A 20,923-nucleotide genomic window follows, 5' to 3' on the forward strand; every position below is an offset into this window, starting at 1 on the left:
TCAAAAATGGTACATTAGTTGTTGCTCCTATGAGACACACATCTTGAGATTGCTTCTTAATGTCAGAAGCAATGGAACGACTCATGATACCGTTTGTGGAGGCATCAGTCTTTAACATAGGGTACACAAGTTAATGCTCTAATTAAAACCCACTAGCTAGTTGTCTAAATCCCAAGGATAGCAACAATGGAGTGGATTTTGATACCCTTTGAGAGGAAAAAGTATCCACCAAAATGTTACAAAGGTTGCTGCTCCTATCAGATACAATGTCCTAAACTAGGAACCTGAAATCTAAATGTCAGCAGCAATGGAACACAAGTTAATGCTCTAATTAATTAAAACCCACTAGCTAGTTGTCTAAATCTCAAGGATAGCAACAATGGAGTGGATTTTGATACCCTTTGAGAGGAAAAAGTATCCACAAAAATGTTACAAAGGTTGCTGCTCCTATCAGATACAATGTCCTAAACTAGGACCCTGAAATCTAAATGTCAGCAGCCATGGAATGACTGATGATACCCTTCATGGAGGCATCAGTTTCCAAAAACTGGTTCAGATGTTGCTACTCTAATCATTCAAAACCTATTTAGCTAGAATGCCTAAATCTCAAGGCCAGCAGCAATTGAGTTGATCGGCATACCCTTTGCAGAGGCACTCGTCTCTAATAAATGGCACACGATATGCTGCTTTACTCAGACTAAACCTCCTGAGCTAAAATCCCCAAATTGGAAGATCAGTAATAATAGAAATAATGTTGATAAAGACTTTTGCCTCTGCCAAGGTTAACAAGTGGTACATGACTTAATGATCTAATCAACTATACCCTCCTTAGCTAGACCCCGAAATATAAAGGATAGCATTGGATAAATGGTACCTAATTTGCTGATCTACTCATTTAGAACATATTTAGCTAGACGTTCTATCTCTCAAGGTCAGAAACAATAGAGTAGATCATGATACCTTTTGGTAAGGCACAAGTCTCTAATAAATGACACAAGAGTTGATTTACTACTCAGTCTGAACCTCCTGAGCTAAAATCCCCAAATTTGCAGATCAGTAACAATAGATACAATATTAATACCTTTGGCAGAGGCACCAGTCTTCAAAAAATGGTACATGAGTCAATCCTCTAATTAATTAGAACACTGTTAGCTAGACTCCTGAATCTCAAGGTTAGCAAACAATGTTGATACCCTTGTCAGAGGCACCATACTTAAACATATGGTACGTTAGTTAATGCTCTAATTAATTAGACCCTACTTAGCTACACCAATAAATCTCAAGGTCTTTGAGAGGCAATAGTCTTACAAAAAAAAAGCCAATCAAGAGTTGCTACTCATATCAGATTTATCCTCCTGAAGTAAGACCTTCAAATCGCAAGGTTAGCAGCAATGGAATCAATCGTGACACCTTTTGATGAGGCATTTGTCTCTAATAAACTACATACAAGTTCTAATTTATCAATTAGAACCTAATTTGCTACAGCTATCAAATCTCAATGTTGGAAGCAATGGAATAACTTATGATACCCTTTGTGGAGGCACCAATCTCTAACAAACAGTACACAAGTTCATGCTCTAATTAATTAGAACCTCCTTAACTAGACCCCCAAAACTCAAGGATAGCAACGATGGAGTAGATATTGATAGCCTCTGAGAGGCAACCTTCTCCACCAAAAATAGTATGCCAGTTGCTGCTCCTATCAGGTACAACATTCTGAGCTTGGACTCTCAAATTAAAAGGTAAGCATAAATGGAAGGACTCATGTCATGCTCCAAAAAATGGTACACAAGTAAGTGTTCTAGTCATTCACCAGCTCTTTAGCTAGAATCCCTTGATCGTAACGTCAGCAACAACTGAATGAAACTTGATGCCCTTTGAAAGGCAGCAGTATTCTCAAAAATGGTCCATTGGTTGCTGCTCCTACGAGACACACATCTTGAGATTGCTTCTTAATGTCAGAAGCTCTTTAGAAACCCAAAATTATGAAGAACAGAATGGATGTTTATACCCAGCATATGGCACAGGAGTAGTAGTACTATACAACTAAAACTCTCTAACTCTCTAACTACAACCCCCAAATCTAAAAGTCAGATTTTAAGTAGTAAACCTCCAAGCTCTCACCCATATCCAAGGATTTCTGTGCTGTGAAAATGAGTATCAGCTCCAAGGGTGTAGGTGTGAAGATCTGCCAGAGACTGTTGCAACAGCTACTTTTGGTGTCTTCTGTGACGTGATCTCTCTTTGACATTCTTGCTCCAGTCGCAAAGTATAGCATGTTGAACATATTATTAATCTGATAATTACAAAAACAAATAGTTATTTAGATATTTTTTAACAAGCACATTATTTCTATTGTCTATTAGGGTGGAGAAGGTTTTTGATCAATTTTTTAGTTGCATTAGTCTCCAAGAAATGGTACACTAATTGCTGCTCTAATCAATTAGGACCTCCTTAGCTAAAACACCCAAAGCCCAAGGCCAGCAGAAATGAAAATGATCTTGAAACCCTTTGCAGAGTCACCAGTCTCCAGCAAATGTTACACGAGATGTGGTTCTAACCATGAGGACCCTCCTTAGCTAGAACCCCCAAATTTCAAGGCCAGCAACAATCAAATAGATCTAGATACAATTCCCAGTCTATAACAAATGTTACAGGAGTTGCTTGGCTAATCCATGAGAAGCTGTTTAGAAGCCCAAAATTATGAAGAATAGAATGGATGTTCATAACCTTTGTTGAGACACGAGGCTTCAGCAAATGGCACAGGAGTAGTAGTACTATACAACTAAAACCTCTCTAACTACAACCCCCAAATCTAAAAGTCAGATTTCAAGTAGTAAACCTCCAAGCTCTCACCCATATCCAAGGATTTCTGTGCTGTGAAGACGAGTATCAGCTCCAAGGGTGTAGGTGTGAAGATCTGTCAGGGACTGAGATGTCACTAATCACAAAAAGAATGTTGCAGCAGTTACTAGTGGTGACTAGTGTGATATCACAATGTGTCTCTCTATGACATTCCTGTTCCATGCTGGCACCCAAGTCCAGTTATAACCTCCTTAGTTAGAACCACCAAACCTAATGGTTTTTGATCCATTTTGTAGCTGCATTAGTCTCCATGAAATGGTACACTAATTACTGCTCTAATCAATTAGGACCTCCTTAGCTAGAACACCCAAAGCTCGTGGGCAGCAGAAATGAAAATGATCTTGAAACCCTTTGCAGAGTCACCAGTCTCCAGCAAATGGTACACGAGATGTGGTTCTAATCATGTGGACCCTCCTTAGCTAGAACCCCCAAATTTCAAGGTCAGCAACAATGAAATAGATACAATTCCCATTCTATAACAAATGTTACACGAGTCACTTGGCTAATCCATCAGAAGATCTTTAGAAGCCCAAAATTATGAAGAATAGAATGGATGTTCATACCCTTTGTTGAGACACGAGGCTTCAGCAAATGGCACATGAGTAGTAGTACTATACAACTAAAACCTCTCTAACTACAACCCCCAAATCTAAACGTCAGATTTTAAGTAGTAAACCTCCAAGCTCTCACCCATATCCAAGGATTTCTGTGCTGTGAAGACGAGTATCAGCTCCAAGGGTGTAGGTGTGAAGATCTGTCAGAGACTGAGATGTGACTGAGCACAAACAGAATGTTGCAGCAGTTACTAGGGGTGACTAGTGTGACATCACAACGTGATCTCCCTTTGACTTTCTTGCTCCAGTCGCAAAGTATAGCATGTTGAACATTTTATTGATCTTATAATTACGAAAACAAACAGTTATTTAGATATTTTTTAACAATCACATTATTTCTATTGTCTATTAGGGTGCAGTCCCCAAATACTGTATTTTTTCTTTCTAGCTTACATATTTTTGATATCCATCAAACTAAATCCTTTTATACACTCAATAAAAATGTAAATTGTGTGAACTGTATCCACTATTCCCTCTTGTGGATTTAGAGCGCAACAAAATAAAGCTCATCCAAACTTCTTAGAATTTGGTACTGTTCCTTTACCACCCCTACATAAGAGGTGGAGGGCTGTTTGGGGGTCTCTGGTGGTCAAGGATGATCAATCATTCAGGAGGGGTGATAAAAGCTCATGGTTCATCCTAACCCAGGGCAAGCGGACCTAGTCACGTCTCGAAGTCACTAAAACAACTGTATGCTTTTTACTTAAAGCAAATAAAATAATTGTATATAATGTTTTACTTGAGAGAACTCACAGACGTTTTCCTTCAAGCAGCCAATCAGTTGCTCAAAACAAATCCCATTGAAATCAATAGGAGCTCTTTCTGCGCATGAGCATAGGGGGGTTTATGAAAGCCACGCCGGTGCTGAAGCTGGATAGGGAGACGCATTTGGCCGAGCACACCTCTTGCACTGAAAATAACTGCTGGGCAGGGAAAGGGCAGATACATATGGGGTGATTCTGCTAATGCATCTAAAAGGGGACACTATGACAAATTAAGTGCACCCCGCAGGTTTCATACACATTAACCCCTTCAATCCCCTATAGACGTACCGGGACGTCCAAAAAACGCCTATTAAGAAACCCCTATGGACGTCCCGGTACGTCCAGCCCTTCTTGCAGCGCCAGGGACACATCCCTGCCGCTGCACGGGAGATCAGGCTGTCGTTTGACAGCCTGGACTCCCCACTGACAGCAGAAGCCGGCTTTCTGCTGTCCGATCTCCTGTAACAGCTTCCGGCTGCGATCTCTATGCACGTCTGTGAGGACCTGCATAGAGATCACAGTGTGATCGGTCCAGGGGGATCGCGGGGAGGGGAGTGAGAAACCATCTCTCTCACTCCCCCTCCCGTCCTGAAACAGAAAAGCTGGGGAAAAAAACACGTTAATTCATTATTTAAAATAATATTAAAAAATTTAAATAATAATATAAATAATACTAAAAAAAATTATAATGTGAGCTGTGATGTCATTGTGACATCACTGGCATGTTCAGGAGGTCCCTAGGAGGACCTCTAACCATTTCTGTGTAAAAAAAATATATATAAAAAATACAATACAAAATGTAAAAAAATTAAAATACAAAAAGTAAAAAAAATATATATAAAAAAATAATGAAAAAACCTTACTTCCCATTGCCCTAGCATAACATCTAGCCAGTATAACCCTCCTGCCCCCATTCACAACCCCCAAACCCGTTAAGCCATAGGCATAAAAATTATACAAAATTGTACACCTTATAGTATGCTCCCTGGTGCTGGGAAAGTCTGGAAAATCTATATAAATTAGGTATTTCTGAAATCAGGACACCTGAATTGATAAACTTGAATTGATGTCACTTCAAACTTGAATTGATATCACTTTACCTAATTTTGTGAGGATTCAGAGGGAAAATGTAAAAAAAATAGTTTTCTTTTAGAATCTTCGCTAGTTTTTACTAAATTTCTCATTCTAAATTTATAGCTAATCATCCAATTATGGTATCAAACAAAAGCTCTATCTCTCCTTGAAAAAACAATATATAGTTTACATAGGTACACTAGTCACAGGAACAGAGAATAATCGCAGAACCGACATACCGCAAAAATGGCAAAATTGCTCCGGGCATTGAGGTACGAAAAACCCCTGGGATTGAAGGGGTTAAAGTGCATGCGATGGCTGGAGTGTTTAAACATAAATGCAACGGGCATAAGCTTGAATATAAAAGAATTACAAGGACCAAGTGAGATACTTTACTGAATGGGCAGTAGATAAATGGAACAGCCTCCCATCAGAAGTGGTAGATATTAATACATTGAAGGGATTTAAGCATGCACCACATAAAGGTCATGATTCTCAGACACGACCAACGACTGATTAAATTCTGAGTCTCTACATCAGGAATAATGTACAGGCTAGATGGGCTGAAAAGCGTTGATTTTGAAAAACCGAAAAATCCGTTAAGAATAATCTGGTATTTATATGTATATTATGTATGTATATATATATATATATATATATATATATATACATATACATATATATATATATATATATTCTCCCAGAGTGCACTGTATACATACATGTTCCTGTAACACCTGCACATGTTTGGCTTCCCCACACACATGTAAACAGCCTGCGCCTGCCCCCCTCCTCATCGCAGCCCTTATGAAACCAAAAACATGGGCTGTTTCACAACAAGGGAGGGCAGCCCAGAGACAGCCAATGGGAGGCCACCCCTGCCGGTCACGTGAGCACACACTTTATGTAATGTTGCCGCACATGTTCTGTCAGGGGCTCTTTGTGCTTCTTCTTCTTCCCACTTTGTCTCTGCCTGAGTCCGGATCCGCTCCGTGCCAAGCGGGGTCTGCCCGCCCATCCATAAGGATCTAACCTCGTCAGAAGAGGAGCTCCGTGACATCTCTTCTCCCCACCTATAGGACTCTGATCAGCTGCTCGCTGTCACTGATGCCGGGGCAAGGACTCCCCTCATCAGCTGCTGTGCGGAGGAGGTTATAGACTTTGTATAATATGAGCCTCTGATTACCCGCCCTGTGCTGTTTTATGCTCTCGGCTTTATTGTTCTTGGGTGGAGAGTTACCCTCCTGTGACCCATGGATGTCTTTAACTGCCTCTCCTACCAGCAGGCCCTCTGGGACCCTGTAACTGTAAGATGCGGCCACTCTTTCTGCAAAAGGTGCTTGCGGGGGCCAGCAGTGGACAGGTGCCACGTTTGCAAGCAGAAGCTGAAGACCAGGGGTGCCCAGGAGCTGAAATGTAACACCCTTTTATGCAACTTGCTGGAGAAGTGCCTGCAGAGCGAAACCAGACTGAACAGGGTGAGAAGCGACCTGCGCGATCTGCTCTCACTCCATGACCACGAAGAGGCAGCAAAAGTGGCCTCCAGAGGAGTTGCGATGGGTGAGTTTCTGTAGGAGGTGCCATTTAAATGTCTATATGTGATCCTCATGATGATATAAGAGTAGATCATATATCACATTATATATGATCATTGCTATTATATACCGGGATTAACTCATCCATAGCCAGCGCATATTGAGTTTCTGTAAAATTGTGGACAGTGATCATCATCAATGCGTTTCTGTATTTTAATGGCCTGTTGTATGATTATTATTATTATTTATTGTTGTATATAGCGCCATCATACATTAACCCCTTCAATCCCAGGGGTTTTTGGTACCTCAAAGCCCAGAGCAATTTTGCCATTTTTGGGGTATGTCGGTTTAGCGATGATTCTCTTTTCCTGTGAATAGTGTACCCATATAAACTATATATTGTTTTTTCAAGGAGAGATAGAGCTTTCGTTTGATACCATAGTTGGATGATTAGCTGAAAATTTAGAATGAGAAATTTAGTAAAACTAGCGAAGATTATAAAAATAAACTCATTTTTTTTTTAAATTTTCCCTCTGAATCCTCACAAAATTAGGTAAAGTGATGGAAAATCCGCTCCAATTTTATTAATTCAGGTGTCCTGATTTCAGAAATACCTAATTTATATAGATTTTCCAGACTTTCCCAGCACCAGGGAGCATACTATAAGGTGTACAATTTTGTATAATTTTTATGCCTATGGCTTAACGGGTTTGGGGGTTGTGAACGGAGGCAGAAGGGTTATACTCGCTAGATGTTATGCTAGGGCAATGGGAAGTAAGGTTTTTTAATAATTTTTTTTATCTTTTTTTATATATTTTTTTTTTAATTTTTTTTTTAATTTTAATTTTTTTTTACATTTTTTTTATTTTTTATATATTATTTTTACACAGAAATGGTTAGAGGTCCTCCTGAACATGCCAGTGATGTCACAATGACATCACAGCTCACATTATAATTTTTTTATTAGTATTTATATTATTATTTTAATGATTTTTTTAATATTATTTTTTAAATGAATTAACTTTTTTTTTTCTGCTTTTCTCTTACAGGACGGGAGGGGGAGTGAGAGAGATGGTTTCTCACTCCCCTCCCCGCGATCCCCCTGCACCGATCACACTGTGATCTCTATGCAGGTCCTCACAGACCTGCATAGAGATCGCAGCGTCTCTGTGCCTCATCGGAGGGCAGGATATCCCCACAGGGGATATCCTGTCCTCCGATGACCTTCCGGGTTACGTCAGCAGTGACGCAACCCGAAAAGGAATGCCCGATCGCGCGTTTGCAACTGTGCGATCGCGTGATCGGGCACTTTCAACCGTAACAGCTTACCGGCTTTCATGCCGGTAGCTGTTACGGGAGATCGGGCAGCAGAAAGCCGGCGATGCCGGCTTCTGCTGCCAGGGGGGAGTCCAGGCTGTCAAACGACAGCCAGGTCTCCCGTGCAGCGGCAGGGATGTGTCCCTGACGCTGCACGAAGGGCTGAACGTACCGGGACGTCCATAGGGGTTTCTTTGTGGGCGTTTTTTGGACGTCCTGGTACGTCTATAGGGGAATGAAGGGGTTAAGGACATTACGCTAGTGGCAGCGTGTTAGGTGCCTGCCGCCGTCACACTATTACGTGTCTATGTAGGACGCCATCCTGAGAATGGAACCTAAAAACCTTTTTTGTTACTTAAAATATTTGTACTGGTGGTTGATCTGTGCCCTCCTACCATTAGATTGGGCTTAGAGGGTCTTTCAGGTATTGAAATGTCTGCCCAGAGCCCAGCAATGCATTAAAGTGCAGAACCTTCTTAGATGGAGAGGGGGAATGACGGAGGTAGAGGCGCATGTCCAAGACTGGACTCATCTCTGATAGCCTCAGGTCAGTTGAACCATCAGACGTGACATCAGTGCCAGTTAGGCATACCTTGGAGAGCTTCTTTAGTCAGCTGACTGCAACTATTTAGGTATTAACCCTTTAATAGCACGTCAAGAAGATTCTTTGGAGTGATTTGCCAAATTGTAAGACTTGTCATTTTTTTTAAAGATGCGCTTAACTGAGTCACCTGCATTCAAGCAGGGATATCATCCATAACATACTGGTATCAAAAGCACCAAGTAGGGGTCTTATGTATGATCACAGCAGTGTAGAATAGGACAGAGTCAGTTCCAGACCGTGTGATCTGGAGATTTTACTCCTTCATCCGGAGACGCTGATATTTGGGCAACAAACCACGGACTCCGGCAGGGGCGTAACTAGACGCCTCAGGGCCCGGGTGCGAGAATCTGTTAAGGGCCCCCTCACCCCCCCCCCCCAAAAAAAACATGATTTTTACCCAACAATTTTTTTTCAACAAATTCAATTTACATATTGAATCATATCTGTAAAAAATCAAAGAAAAAGGGGCGCATGTACAAAGGGCATAATCCAGGGGTGTCCAAGTTTTTTCTGCAGTGGGCCACTTCATCAGAATTGTATACGTGCGCGGGCCGCACTCATTTTTCACTGTGACAAAAAATATGGCCTTTAATAAAATATGCAGATTAAAATAAAGTAAAATGACACAAAGCCTTTACTCTTCCTCTCACTGATTTGTGGGCCTAGAAAGTTTTGCGACTACAAATTCAGGATTCCCTAGATTTATTCTAGGGATGAACTAAAATGAAAATTCTGGACCAAAACATTCAGGGTTCACTTAGCCAAAACCGAAAATGACCCCCACCTTTAAAAATAATAATAAAAACTCACATTTTTAATAAAAGTAGGTAACACACAACTGGACAAAATTAGCAATATGACTTGGCAACCAGTAAATGCAGGCAACCCAGGTAACCAGTAAATGCTGGTACCTAGGCATGATGGGACTGTGCTCGCTGTGATTGCTGTTAGCAATCACACTCCTATCATGCCAAGTCAGCCAGTACATGCTGGTACAGGGTGGCTGTAAGTGATGTGCAGACCCCATACTGCTGGCAGCATCACTACACAAGGAGGGCAGATAGCTAGGTTTCAGCATGTACTAGCTGACTTGGCATTATAGGAGTGTGATTGCTAACAGAAGTCACAGTCCCATCATGCCTAGGTTCCAGCACTTACACATCCATCCAGTAAATGCTGGAACCTAGGCATGATGGGACTGTGATTGCTGTTAGCAATCACACTCCTATCATGCCAAGTCAGCCAATACACGCTGGTACAGGGTGGCTGTAAGTGATGTGCAGACCCCATACTGCTGGCAGCATCAATACACAAGGGGGGCAGCTAGCCAGGTTTCAGCATGTACTGGTTGACTTGGCATGATAGGAGTGTGATTGCTAACAGCAATCACAGTCCCATCATGCCTAGGTTCCAGCACTTACACATCCATCCAGTAAATACTGGAACCTAGGCATTATGGGACTGTGATTGCTGTTAGCAATCACACCCCTATCATGCCAAGTCAGCCAGTACATGCTGGTACAGGGTGGCTGTAAGTGCAGACCCCATACTGCTGGCAGCATCAATACACAAGGTGGGCAGCTGGCCAGGTTTCAGCATGTACTGGCTGACTTGGCATGATAGGAGTGTGATTGCTAACAGCAATCACAGTCCCATCATGCCTAGGTTCCAGCACTTACACACCCATGCTATCACACACACACACTCATTTATTCATATAATCATTCATTCACAGATTCATTCCCTCAATCACACACACTCATTCAAACACCCTCCCCACCCCCTTACCTGCACTGCAGCTCCTCGATGCCGCTTACAGACTTCAGCAGGGGGCGCGGCCTCCCTCTGCCTTCTCTGCTAAAGCACAGAGGAAGTAGGATGTCACGTGAACTCCGCTTCCTCTGTGCAGTCCAGAAGACCCTCCCACAAGTAAGTAGCAGGGCTTGAGGTGCGGCTCGCGTAAGATCGGTTGCCCTGGCTGCCGATCTTACGCGGGCCGCACCTCGAGGTCTCGGGCCGCATGTTGGACGCCCCTGCCTTATTTAAAAAAAAACAAAAACGGAAAAAAGATTTCGGGCGGCCCCTTGGCTTGGGCGCCGGGGCCCGGTCGCAGTCGCGACCCCTGCGACCCCGGTAGTTCCGCCACTGGACTCCGGGTCAAACCTTAAGAGTTCCCAGCTAGGCTCTTACAAGAATTATGGGGCTCATTCATTCTTTGGTGCAAAATTGGACGTTTGGGTGAGAGAGGGAACGTTCCTTGTCTCTCACCCTGCTCTGAGGACGCTGACATATTTAGATTTACGAATGTTTGCCATGTTAGGTTTTTTTATGTTCTGTCCAATAGCAGATTATCTAAAATCATAGCTACCTGTGGAGTAGGAGGAACGTAAACCAGTTCTGGGTGGATCGGGGAGCACCTGTGAACGCTGTGTGTCTGCTTATGACAGCTTGACAAAGGCCCTGTTTGGCCGAAACGTTGCTTTTGTTTGTTTTCGCTTAATAAAGTGTCCTAGAGACTGGAAGCTGTTTGGAGTGCTGGGATTCCTTTTCTTTGTTTGAATGCTTATGACACGGTTTGAGTAATAAGCAGCATTTAATGATAAGTAATTAGCGAGATCTTTAACCTGAGTGCTGTTGGTAGCTACTGAATACTTCAAAGCAGTCTGGTGACACTTTCCCGAACATCCAAGAGGGAGTCACTGGGTTCTGTCTATGAGACACATATAGTGCTACATGTAGTATGTGCAATCAGACCTACTTCAACATTTCTGGGTGACAGATGGTGCCCTTCTGTGGCACCTGGACCAAGAGCCGGAGCTAGGCCCTTTTGCACCCGAGGCAACAATGGAAAATTGCACCCCCTAGCTATTTTTTTTTTTTTTACAGAGGTTGTTTTATTTACACTGCCCTTACACACACCTATCCATAAACACACAAATACACATACACGTTGCCTTTACACACACCTGTTCATTATCACGCATATACGCATACACTGCCCTTACACACAACTGCCCATAAACACACATATACGCATACACTGCCCTTACACACGACTGCCCATAAACACACACACATACACTGCCCTTACACGCGACTGCCCTTACACACACACCTGTCCATTAATATGCATAGACACATACACCAGCTTACAAACATACAAATACCTACACTGCCCTTACACACGCACACACACCAGCTTACAAACACACACCTGCCCTTTAACACGTGTATACACATACACTGCCCTCACACTCCCCTACACTTACACACACACATATACACACACACCAGCTTACAAACACAGAAATACCTACACTGCCCATACACACACACACACACTGCCCATACACACACACACACACACACTGCCTATTCACACAGACACACACATGCTGCCCATACACACACACACTACCCATACACACACACACACTGCCCACACACACTGCCCATACACACTGCTCATACACACACACACTGCTCATACACACACACACACATATTGCCCATACACATACACACACACTGCCCATACACACACACCAGCTTACAAACACACACACATACACATCACTTACACACACACCAGCTTACAAACACACACATATACACAGCCCTCACACACACCAGCTTACGAACACACATCTATACACAGCCCTTTCTCCCATCTATTACTTTTCTCATCTTCCATCCTGTGGTGGGAGCTCGAGGTCTGTCACTCCAGGCCTCTGCTTGACATCATATCCCGGAGCTCTGCATCATTTGCCGTCGCATAGTGGTTAGGGAGAACGGAAGACGAGGTCTGAATAGGGAGCGTGAGGTCTGTCAAATGTTGGGCCGGTTTGAGGGGGATTGTGATATCCCCAACCAGCCCTGCTCATCGGGCACCTCCACCCCAGACCAGTGCTGATGGTGCCTGGGTGCGCACTGCCAACGGGGGTGCCTGATGAGCAGGGCTGTATGGGGAGAGCACAATCGTGCAGTCCCCTGAAGACCGGCACAGGGGAGGGGGCCTTTCCGGTCGCCCTCTCCCATATAGAAATGCCACTGTCCGTGATCTCCCCAAGCAGACCTGCAGCTTCTGATTGGGCGGCTGTGCGCCCCCTCGCAGGTGCGCCCAAGGCGAGTGCCTCACTCGCCTCACCCTTGCTACAGCTCTGCCTGGACCAGAAGAATGCCAGCTGTCACTCCAGAAAATATGGTGTCCTCCAATGAAAGTAGGTCCCAATGTAATGTAAGAAAATACCCGCAATGTATAAGTAGGTCGGACCCCCACCCACTAGGGGCCACAAAAAAGACCCTTCATGCCTGGACATACACAGAAGAACTCTACATTGGCACTGAGAACCGTAGCCATAATGGACTACATACATTGGGAATTAAACAATTCTATTGCCATAGCAACAATTAATAATAATTTATTATCATTCAAGAATTATTTCAAAACTGTATGTATATTTAGTTACAAAAGTATATTGAGTAGAGTACGTTGAATATCGACACATGTAACATTCAATGTAATTATGTTGTAGGCGCAACATATTAAACACTGGCTGAATTTTCCTCCATATAGCTGCTTGAAGATCTTGGTTTTCCGGTGCCTTCATCTCCTGAAGAGCTGTTAGACGAGGTCTCTCATTACTTGAAGTCGTCCAGTCCAGACGCCGCTACCCTCATAGCTCCTCTAAAAGCTGCATCCATTGATTCATGTGACACAATAGCGAATGTGAAGGTAACGTTACGTTTTGGTATGATTGGGATATAGCCATTGAAATACTGCAGGTTTACCTTACCAAGAGACATACGAAAATCACAAACAGTAGGAACCAAATTCATAACTTACCTCTGGCTCAGGGGGCATAAGATTGAAATGTTGAGATACATCTGATGTCATCAATACAATGTGAGCCAGGAGAAAGAGTCAGAGCAAGCTATAGGTAAAGGGCCACATTTTTAATTTAGTTTCAGAGGGTATGCAGAGCTAGTGGAGGGACTGACACAGTGGGACAGCTAATAATGGGACCAGGGCCGGCCTTTGGGGTGTGCGACCTGTGCGACCGCACAGGGCAACACACTCCAGGGGGTGCCGCTGCGGGGTCCGCCGCCACTGCCGCGGGGTCCGACGCCGCAGCCGCTGGGTCCGCTGCCGCCCCCTCTGTACCTAAATTAAAACATCGGGGTTTTTTTTAACTTTATTTCACATCCTCCATGTTAAATAAAGTTTTTTTTTTAAATTTATTTTACATGCATGATGTTAAATAAAGTTAAAATAAACAAAAAAAACCAACAATGTTTTCATTTATGTCCCGGGCAGGGGTGCTGAGCGGTTTCTTGTGAAGTTTTCAGCAACCGCTCGGCGCCCCTCACGCTCCGTGACTCCATCGCGGTGCTGCGTTTTATGCTGAGCGACAGAATATTCCGGCATTCAGCTGTGAAGTGCGCACCACGGGAAGACAGACGCCTCCCGCTCCCACCGGTGGACTCAACAAGGTAAGTAAGGGGAAGGGGCAGAAGTGGGGCTCAGTGAGAAGAGTGGGGGTCAGTGAGAAGGGGCAGAGGTGGTAGATAGTGATACAGGGGGATAGATAGTGAGAAGGGGAGTTTTTTTTACAAGTTTTTATTCCTTTCTTTTTTGGGATGGGGGGGCGCCAGACAGGGCCGGCCGAAGACTTAACGCCGCCTGGGGCGAAGTTTAAAACGCCGCCCCCCCCCGGTACTTACCTTTAAACAGTCCTGCGGCGAGTCTCCCTGCTCTGCCACGGTGCCGGCTTGTAATGCTGAGCGCCGGAAATTGACGTCATTTCCGGCGCTCTGCATTACAAGCCGGCACCGGGACCGAACAGGGAGACTCGCCGCAGAGGAGAGAGAGAGAGAGGGGCGCCGAGCGGGTAAGCGAAAACCACTCGGTGCCCCTCTCTCCTCCGCTTCAAAAAAAAAACAAAAAAAAAAAGCGCTTGGGGCGGCAAAGTGCCGCCCCTTCTAAAGTGCCGCCTGGGGCAATTGCCCCAGTCTGCCCCATTATAGGGCCGGCCCTGGCGCCAGAGGAGTAGTCCGCACAGGGCGCCAGAACACCTAAGGCCGGCTCTGGATGGGACAGGGACTAATACTTATCGTACCCCAATCAAAATGTCTTTAGACAACGTCACATATTATATGACTGCACTTATTGTACCTCCCCTTTTGTTATACTGTAAAGCGCTACGTAGATGCACACGTAGTAAAAAATAAATATGCGTACATATACATTGTACTGTGAAAAAGTATTTCCACTCTTTCCCATTTTTTCTGGCTTTTGCATATTTGTCACATTGAAATGTATCAGATCATCAAACTAATTTTAATATTAAATAAAGATAACTCCAGTAAAACACAAAATGCAGTTTTGAAATGAAGATTTTATGTATGGGAGGAAAATGCTGAGCTATCCTACCCAACCTGGCACTATGTGAAAAAGTAATTGCCCCCTTACTTATTGAATCAATTAATTAACCAAATTTAAATGATAATTGGGTTCAATTTCACTAGACACCCCCAGACATGATTACTGCCAGCCCTGTTGAATCTAAATATCAATTAAATAGAATGTTTTTTGCAAAGTGATGTAGGCTTAAAGGTCTTAGAAAGCAGCACATGATGCCACAATCTGAAGAAACTCAAGCGCAAAGAAGAAACAACTGGGAATCATCCAAAGCAATTTCTAAGACTCTGGGACTCCAGCAAAGCACTGTGAGAGCCATTATCTACAAATGGAGAAAACGAACAAAAAGAACACAAACTCTTGTCTGACATTTGCCAAACTACATCTTGATGATCCTCAAGACTTTTGGGATAATATTCTGTGGACTGATGAGTCTAAAGTGGAATTTTTTTGAAAGACATGCTTCCTGGTAAATCTGAAGTAAATCTTAACACAGCATTCCATAACATCATACCAACAGTCTAACACGGTGGTGGTGGTGGTAGTGTGGTGGCCTGGGACTGCTTTGCTGTTTCAAGACCTGGGCGACTTCCCATAATTGATGACGCCATGAATTTTGCTCTCTACCAGAAAATCCTGAAGGAGAATGTCCAGTCATCAGTTTGTGACCTAAAGCACAAGTGCAGTTGGTTATGCAGCAGGACCATGATCCGAAGCACATATGCAAGTCCACCTCTTAATGGCTCAAAATAAACAAAATGAAGGTTCGGTGCTACCAAGTCAAAGTCCTGACTTAAATCCGTAGGTAATGCTCGAAAACCTTCCAATGTGGCTGAATTAAGACAACTCTACCAAGAAGAGTCACCAATATTAATAATAATATTGCTATTTATTGCAAATGTTTGATTGTACTTTTTGCGCAAAGGATGGCAACCAGTAATGGCATTATTTTTTCACATGAGTAAAAAAGGTTTTGATGAACTCTTTACCTTCAATAAATAAAATAATGATTTAAAAGCTGCATTTTGTGTTTACTCAAATTGTTTTATATTAACATGTGAATATGACAAAAAAGAGTAAATGGTCTGAAAAATATCCCTCGTCTTATATTCGTTATAATCAAACCTCAAATAGAGATCTGACTACAAGACTAAGATCCAGATTCCCCGCAGCGCTGCAGGGGACCTGAATCCTTCTCTCTGGCAGCCAGTGGCTTCTATGACAGAGCACCAGCATCACATGACCTTCCAGTGCTCCACCAAAGAAGCCCTGGCCCTTTTCATTAACAGAACAATTCTCTCTTCTGCATGTGCTCTGGCAGCTCTTATAACATGCTTTTCCTCTTTCTGCCTAATCTTATAGATCTGTCTGTCTTCCTAACTTTGCTTGTCTTTGTATTTACTAAATGCTTCTTGTTTTTTACTATTCTGGCCACTTTTGCAGAGTATCACAGTGTTTTCTTTAATTTTTGCTCTTACTGACCAGCCTAATAAAACTTTCTGTTACCTTCAATAATTGAACTTTTAAATAATCTCATTCCTCCTGTACTCCATTAAATGGCACCAAGTAACTTTTTTACACATTCTCTCATTGCTTGAAATTTCAGCAAGGGTGTGGGGGCATTAGGGTGACCAAATTGGCCTTGTTTTACAGGACACGTATAATTTTTACATATTGCTGACCAAACCTGCAGTATGGGGCATCATTTTATCTGTGCTGGCAGCATCAATACACAAGGGGCAGCTGGGACCATTACATACATCAATACTTAAAAGGGGGGGTCAATGACAAAGAAGTGTGGGGGAAAAACATTGTTTTTATTGTTGTAGCTTAGCCCATCTAGATGTGTGACAGAGCCTGTCCTGGTGTGTGTGTGTTTGGGTGTCGATGTGGAAGAGCCTGTCCTGGTGTGTGTGTGTTTGGGTGTCAATGTCCTGGTGTGTGTGTTTGGGTGTTGGTGTGGCAGAGCCTGTCCTGATGTGTGTCCCCGTGTGGCAGAGCCTACCCTGGTGTGTGTGTGTGCATCTGGGTGTAGATGTGGAAGAGCCTGTCCTGGTGTGTGTGCTTGGGTGCTGGTGTGGCAGAGCCTGTCCTGGTGTGTTTGTCGGTGTGGCAGAACATGTCCTGGTGTGTGTGTCGGGGTGGCAGAGCATGTCCTGGTGTGTTTGGGTGTTGGTGTGGCAGAGCCTGTCCTGGTGTGTGTGTTTTTGGGTGTCAATGTGGCAGAGCCCATCCTGATGTTTTGGTTGTTGATGTGGCAGAGCCTGTCCTGGTGTGTGTGTTTGGTCATCTGTTTCCTGGCACTGTAGAAATAAATTTAACTATTTAATTTTTACCATTTCAGAGATAAAGCACCCTCCTTTGTAGATCACTTCAGAGGACAAACCTTTCCAGGCCCAAAAATCCGTGAGAGGCCCAAAAATCAGAGAAGTAAATTTATTGTGTTATTTACTCTATTTCAATCTGCATATTTTATTAAAATTGATTAGTGACTTCAGGCATCCTGTGTATGATGACTTTTTTAGTGTACTGATGTACTCCCGATCCCATCACATTAGATTCTATCATATATTATCTGCCTAGCACTGATGTCATCTTATCCAGTACACATGGATGCTGAGGAGTTAAGATTCTAAGAGTCTATTGTATTTATTTCTATAAAAAGGCCCACTAAAATCCTCAGCACCAGACCCACGATGATCTTAATCCAGCCCTGCCAATAACTAATACATAAAGATTTTTGTATATTGTATATTTTTCATTTTTTAGAGTCAATTACCAGCCCCTGGCAAGTATGTCTTAATGGGAAATAGGATTAAAGCGATTAAAGGGAAATGCTCTGAAAAATACCCCTCGTTTTATAATCCAACCTCAAATAAGAGTAAGATCCAGATCCCCGCAGCACTACAGGGGACCTGGATCCTTGTCTCTGTCAGCTGGTGGACATCTGCGCAATGTGCCGGGGTTTCTATGACGGAGCGGTAACGTGACATAATGTTTGGGTCAACATAGAAGTAAAGTCATGCAGTAAGAAAAAAAATGATATAGCTGTATTATTCGAAGAGAAAATGGAGCCTTTAGTCAGTTGATACACTTTATTAAGCTGAAATAGAAATACATATAAAGTAACAAAAGCTTTTAAGACCTCACTTGTCACTTATTTTGTGTGATTTATATTTATATGAATTTCTGATGTTAAGTATTTCTTTTTCTTTCTAAATATCTTACAGGGAGGAAAGAAGAAAAAAGACAAGCATTAGAAGAACAAAAGTGATACAATGTTGCTGGAACATGCATTTAACAAACCTCCATTATACTTATTAATGCTCTTCTGCATGTGTGTTTGTAAATGGTCTGCAATGTATATACTGATCTTTACTTAAAGGTCATGGGTTTTCAGAATAAAACCTTAAACAAACTTGTTGAAGTAATCCAATATCTTATGAAATATACTGAGTACTTGTATATATACACTCTATACAATCGTCTACAGCCTAGGGCTGAAAATGGAGCAGCACAAATGCTGGTACAAATGATCTATCAAAAAAAGACTGAGGGATCTATCAGGAAATAACATGGGGGCTCAATATAGAAAACAGGGGGGGGGTTATGGAAACATTTCCATACATAAAGGCATTTCACAATGTATCAGAGGGAAGTTTGTGAAATCAAGGAGCTGAAACCACAACTCTCCTGACGAGTCTTCTGTTGGTGAATAGCTACAAACAGCAGACTCGGGTGGTCTTTCGGGCGCTGCGGGCGGTCAGCCACTGTACCTGCGGGTCCCAGTAATCCCGCGCAAACCTGCAAGGCTGCCTTCGCGTTGCTCCCTCACAACATCTATTCTCTTATTCCGCAAAAGGAAGCCAGCGGAGTCACGTGATTTTACGTCATGTCACATGACTCTGCTCAGCTCCTGGGTGGAACAAGAGAAGAGACACTGTAAGGGAGCAACATGAAGGCAGCCTTGCGGGACTGCACAGAAAATCTGCAGTACAGGTAAGGGAGTGGGTGTGATTGACCACATATGTTGCGGGAGCAGGCGGGATTGGACACATATGTTGCGGGAGCAGGCGGGATTGGACACATATGTTGCGGGAGCGGGTGGGATTGGACACATATGTTGCAGGAGCGGGTGGGAGTGGAACACACACATTGCGGAAGCGGGCGGTAATGGTCACAAAATCTTGGCCACCTAAACAGGGCTTGACTGAGGATGACCAACTGGCTCTGGCACTTGAAGGCCACCAAATAACATTTGTGGAGAGATCAGCAGGATATGTGTGGCTGCAAGTAACATTATTACAGTTTTGGAGTGTGCGGTTGCCCGTATTCATCGGGCAGTCACACAATAGTGGGATATGGGATATGGCGGTATAGGGTAATTTGCTACCCCCACCCATTGTTTATTTTACCCTTCATTGAACCAGTTCCCCACCTTTGTGTATAGAATCTTTTTTGGGGTTGCCAACTTGCTCTCAGGTCCAGGAAAACTTTTATATTTAAAATCTGCATATTTTTAGGTATAATCATCACGCAGAAGGAAACATAACAAACCTGATGTACAATTGTTGAGTAAAGATACCACAACAATTAAATAGTTAAAAAAAATCCCTGGCTGAATAATTTATTGGTCTTCCATCGCCATCTAGTGTAAAGAAAAATCACTACACAAAGAAACAAATTATTTTTGGAAATTATTGAAATATTTTTTATATTATTTTGAAAACTGCCAAATTGTTCCAGGAGGAATATAGAGACTTTATTGCATATCCGAGGACTTTTCAGGCAAAGTTTTTGGAGTAATTCTATCTCTTAGATCGGCAGCAGATGTTTATTCCAGGGACTTTGTTGACATTAAAGACGTAAAGCTCAGGTACAGGTAATTTATTGCAGCTAACAAATTGCAACTGGATAACCCGGGCTTGTTAGGGAGTCTTTGTTGGTCCTTGTGATCACCAAATAAATAGCACTGTGGGTTGTAGTTTTGAAAGCAACTTCCGATACAGCGATGGGCGAGAGGGGCAGTAAAAGCTACTGTTCTTCCACATGTCATTTTATTTTCCAGCAGACCCTACCACTTCTCTGTGGCTTACCTTTGGAGGCAGTTGTTTTTGTTCAGTCCCACAGGCCACGGTTCCAAATAAATATTTCCGAGTAAAGGGACACTTCAGTAATAGTTGTCAATGTACATATGATACCCATAATTAAGACGGTTTGAGATGAGGTTCCAGGCAATTTTTACCACTTATCCCCACAGAGCCAGCATAGTCTGGCTAATTTAAGTGCAAGTCACCCCACCCCCCACCCCATAAATCCAAAAAGAAAAGGAATGGCCGTCTCTTTAACAAAGCTTGTACAGCTTGACCCGTTACCTTGCCCTCTTGGAACTTTTATGTTGTTTGAATATCAGCCTTCCTTTGTATTGCTGACCGTACACTTTTGGGCAAAGGCTGTTTTAACGTTTTTGCTGTGTTACTGTTTATAATTTCCTTCTTTGTCATTTTGTGCATCCACACACATTGTATACACATTATACCACAAACATTACATATCATATATTATATATTTTTGAAAACTAAACACCCCAGGGTATTTCAAATACTGATATTTTCCTTCTTTCCATGCACAGATTTTATCACCAGCCTTTCTCAACATTTGCAGTAGTTTTTGTGCCCCTCCCCCCACACATTTAGGTATGAATTTACAGCTCCTGGTATATGTTACTG

General features: G+C 42.9%; 1 protein-coding gene across 2 annotated transcripts; it reads left to right on the forward strand.

Annotated features, from left to right (window-relative positions):
* The first annotated feature begins 6,309 nt into the window (after positions 1 to 6,309).
* On the forward strand, positions 6,310 to 18,612 carry LOC128490447 (LON peptidase N-terminal domain and RING finger protein 1-like). 2 transcript variants are annotated; one of them, XM_053462316.1, is made up of 3 exons: positions 6,358 to 6,877; positions 13,350 to 13,508; positions 18,425 to 18,612. In XM_053462316.1, the coding sequence occupies exons 1-3, from the start codon at positions 6,830 to 6,832 to the stop codon at positions 18,452 to 18,454; spliced, it is 237 nt and encodes a 78-aa protein (XP_053318291.1). In that variant the 5' UTR covers positions 6,358 to 6,829; the 3' UTR covers positions 18,455 to 18,612. The 2 variants fall into 2 exon arrangements, with proteins under 2 accessions (XP_053318290.1, XP_053318291.1); XM_053462315.1 differs by lacking the exon at positions 18,425 to 18,612 and having other exon boundaries at positions 6,310 to 6,877; positions 13,350 to 13,512.
* The last annotated feature ends 2,311 nt before the right edge of the window (positions 18,613 to 20,923 follow it).

The sequence above is a fragment of the Spea bombifrons genome, chromosome 4, assembly GCF_027358695.1.
Source record: "Spea bombifrons isolate aSpeBom1 chromosome 4, aSpeBom1.2.pri, whole genome shotgun sequence".
Classification (NCBI taxonomy): Eukaryota; Metazoa; Chordata; class Amphibia; order Anura; family Pelobatidae; genus Spea; species Spea bombifrons.

What these genes read in the sequence shown, in the direction of transcription:
- LOC128490447 (XM_053462315.1), top strand. Translation starts at nt 6,571, where the DNA reads ATGGATGTCTTTAACTGCCTCTCCTACCAGCAGGCCCTCTGGGACCCT.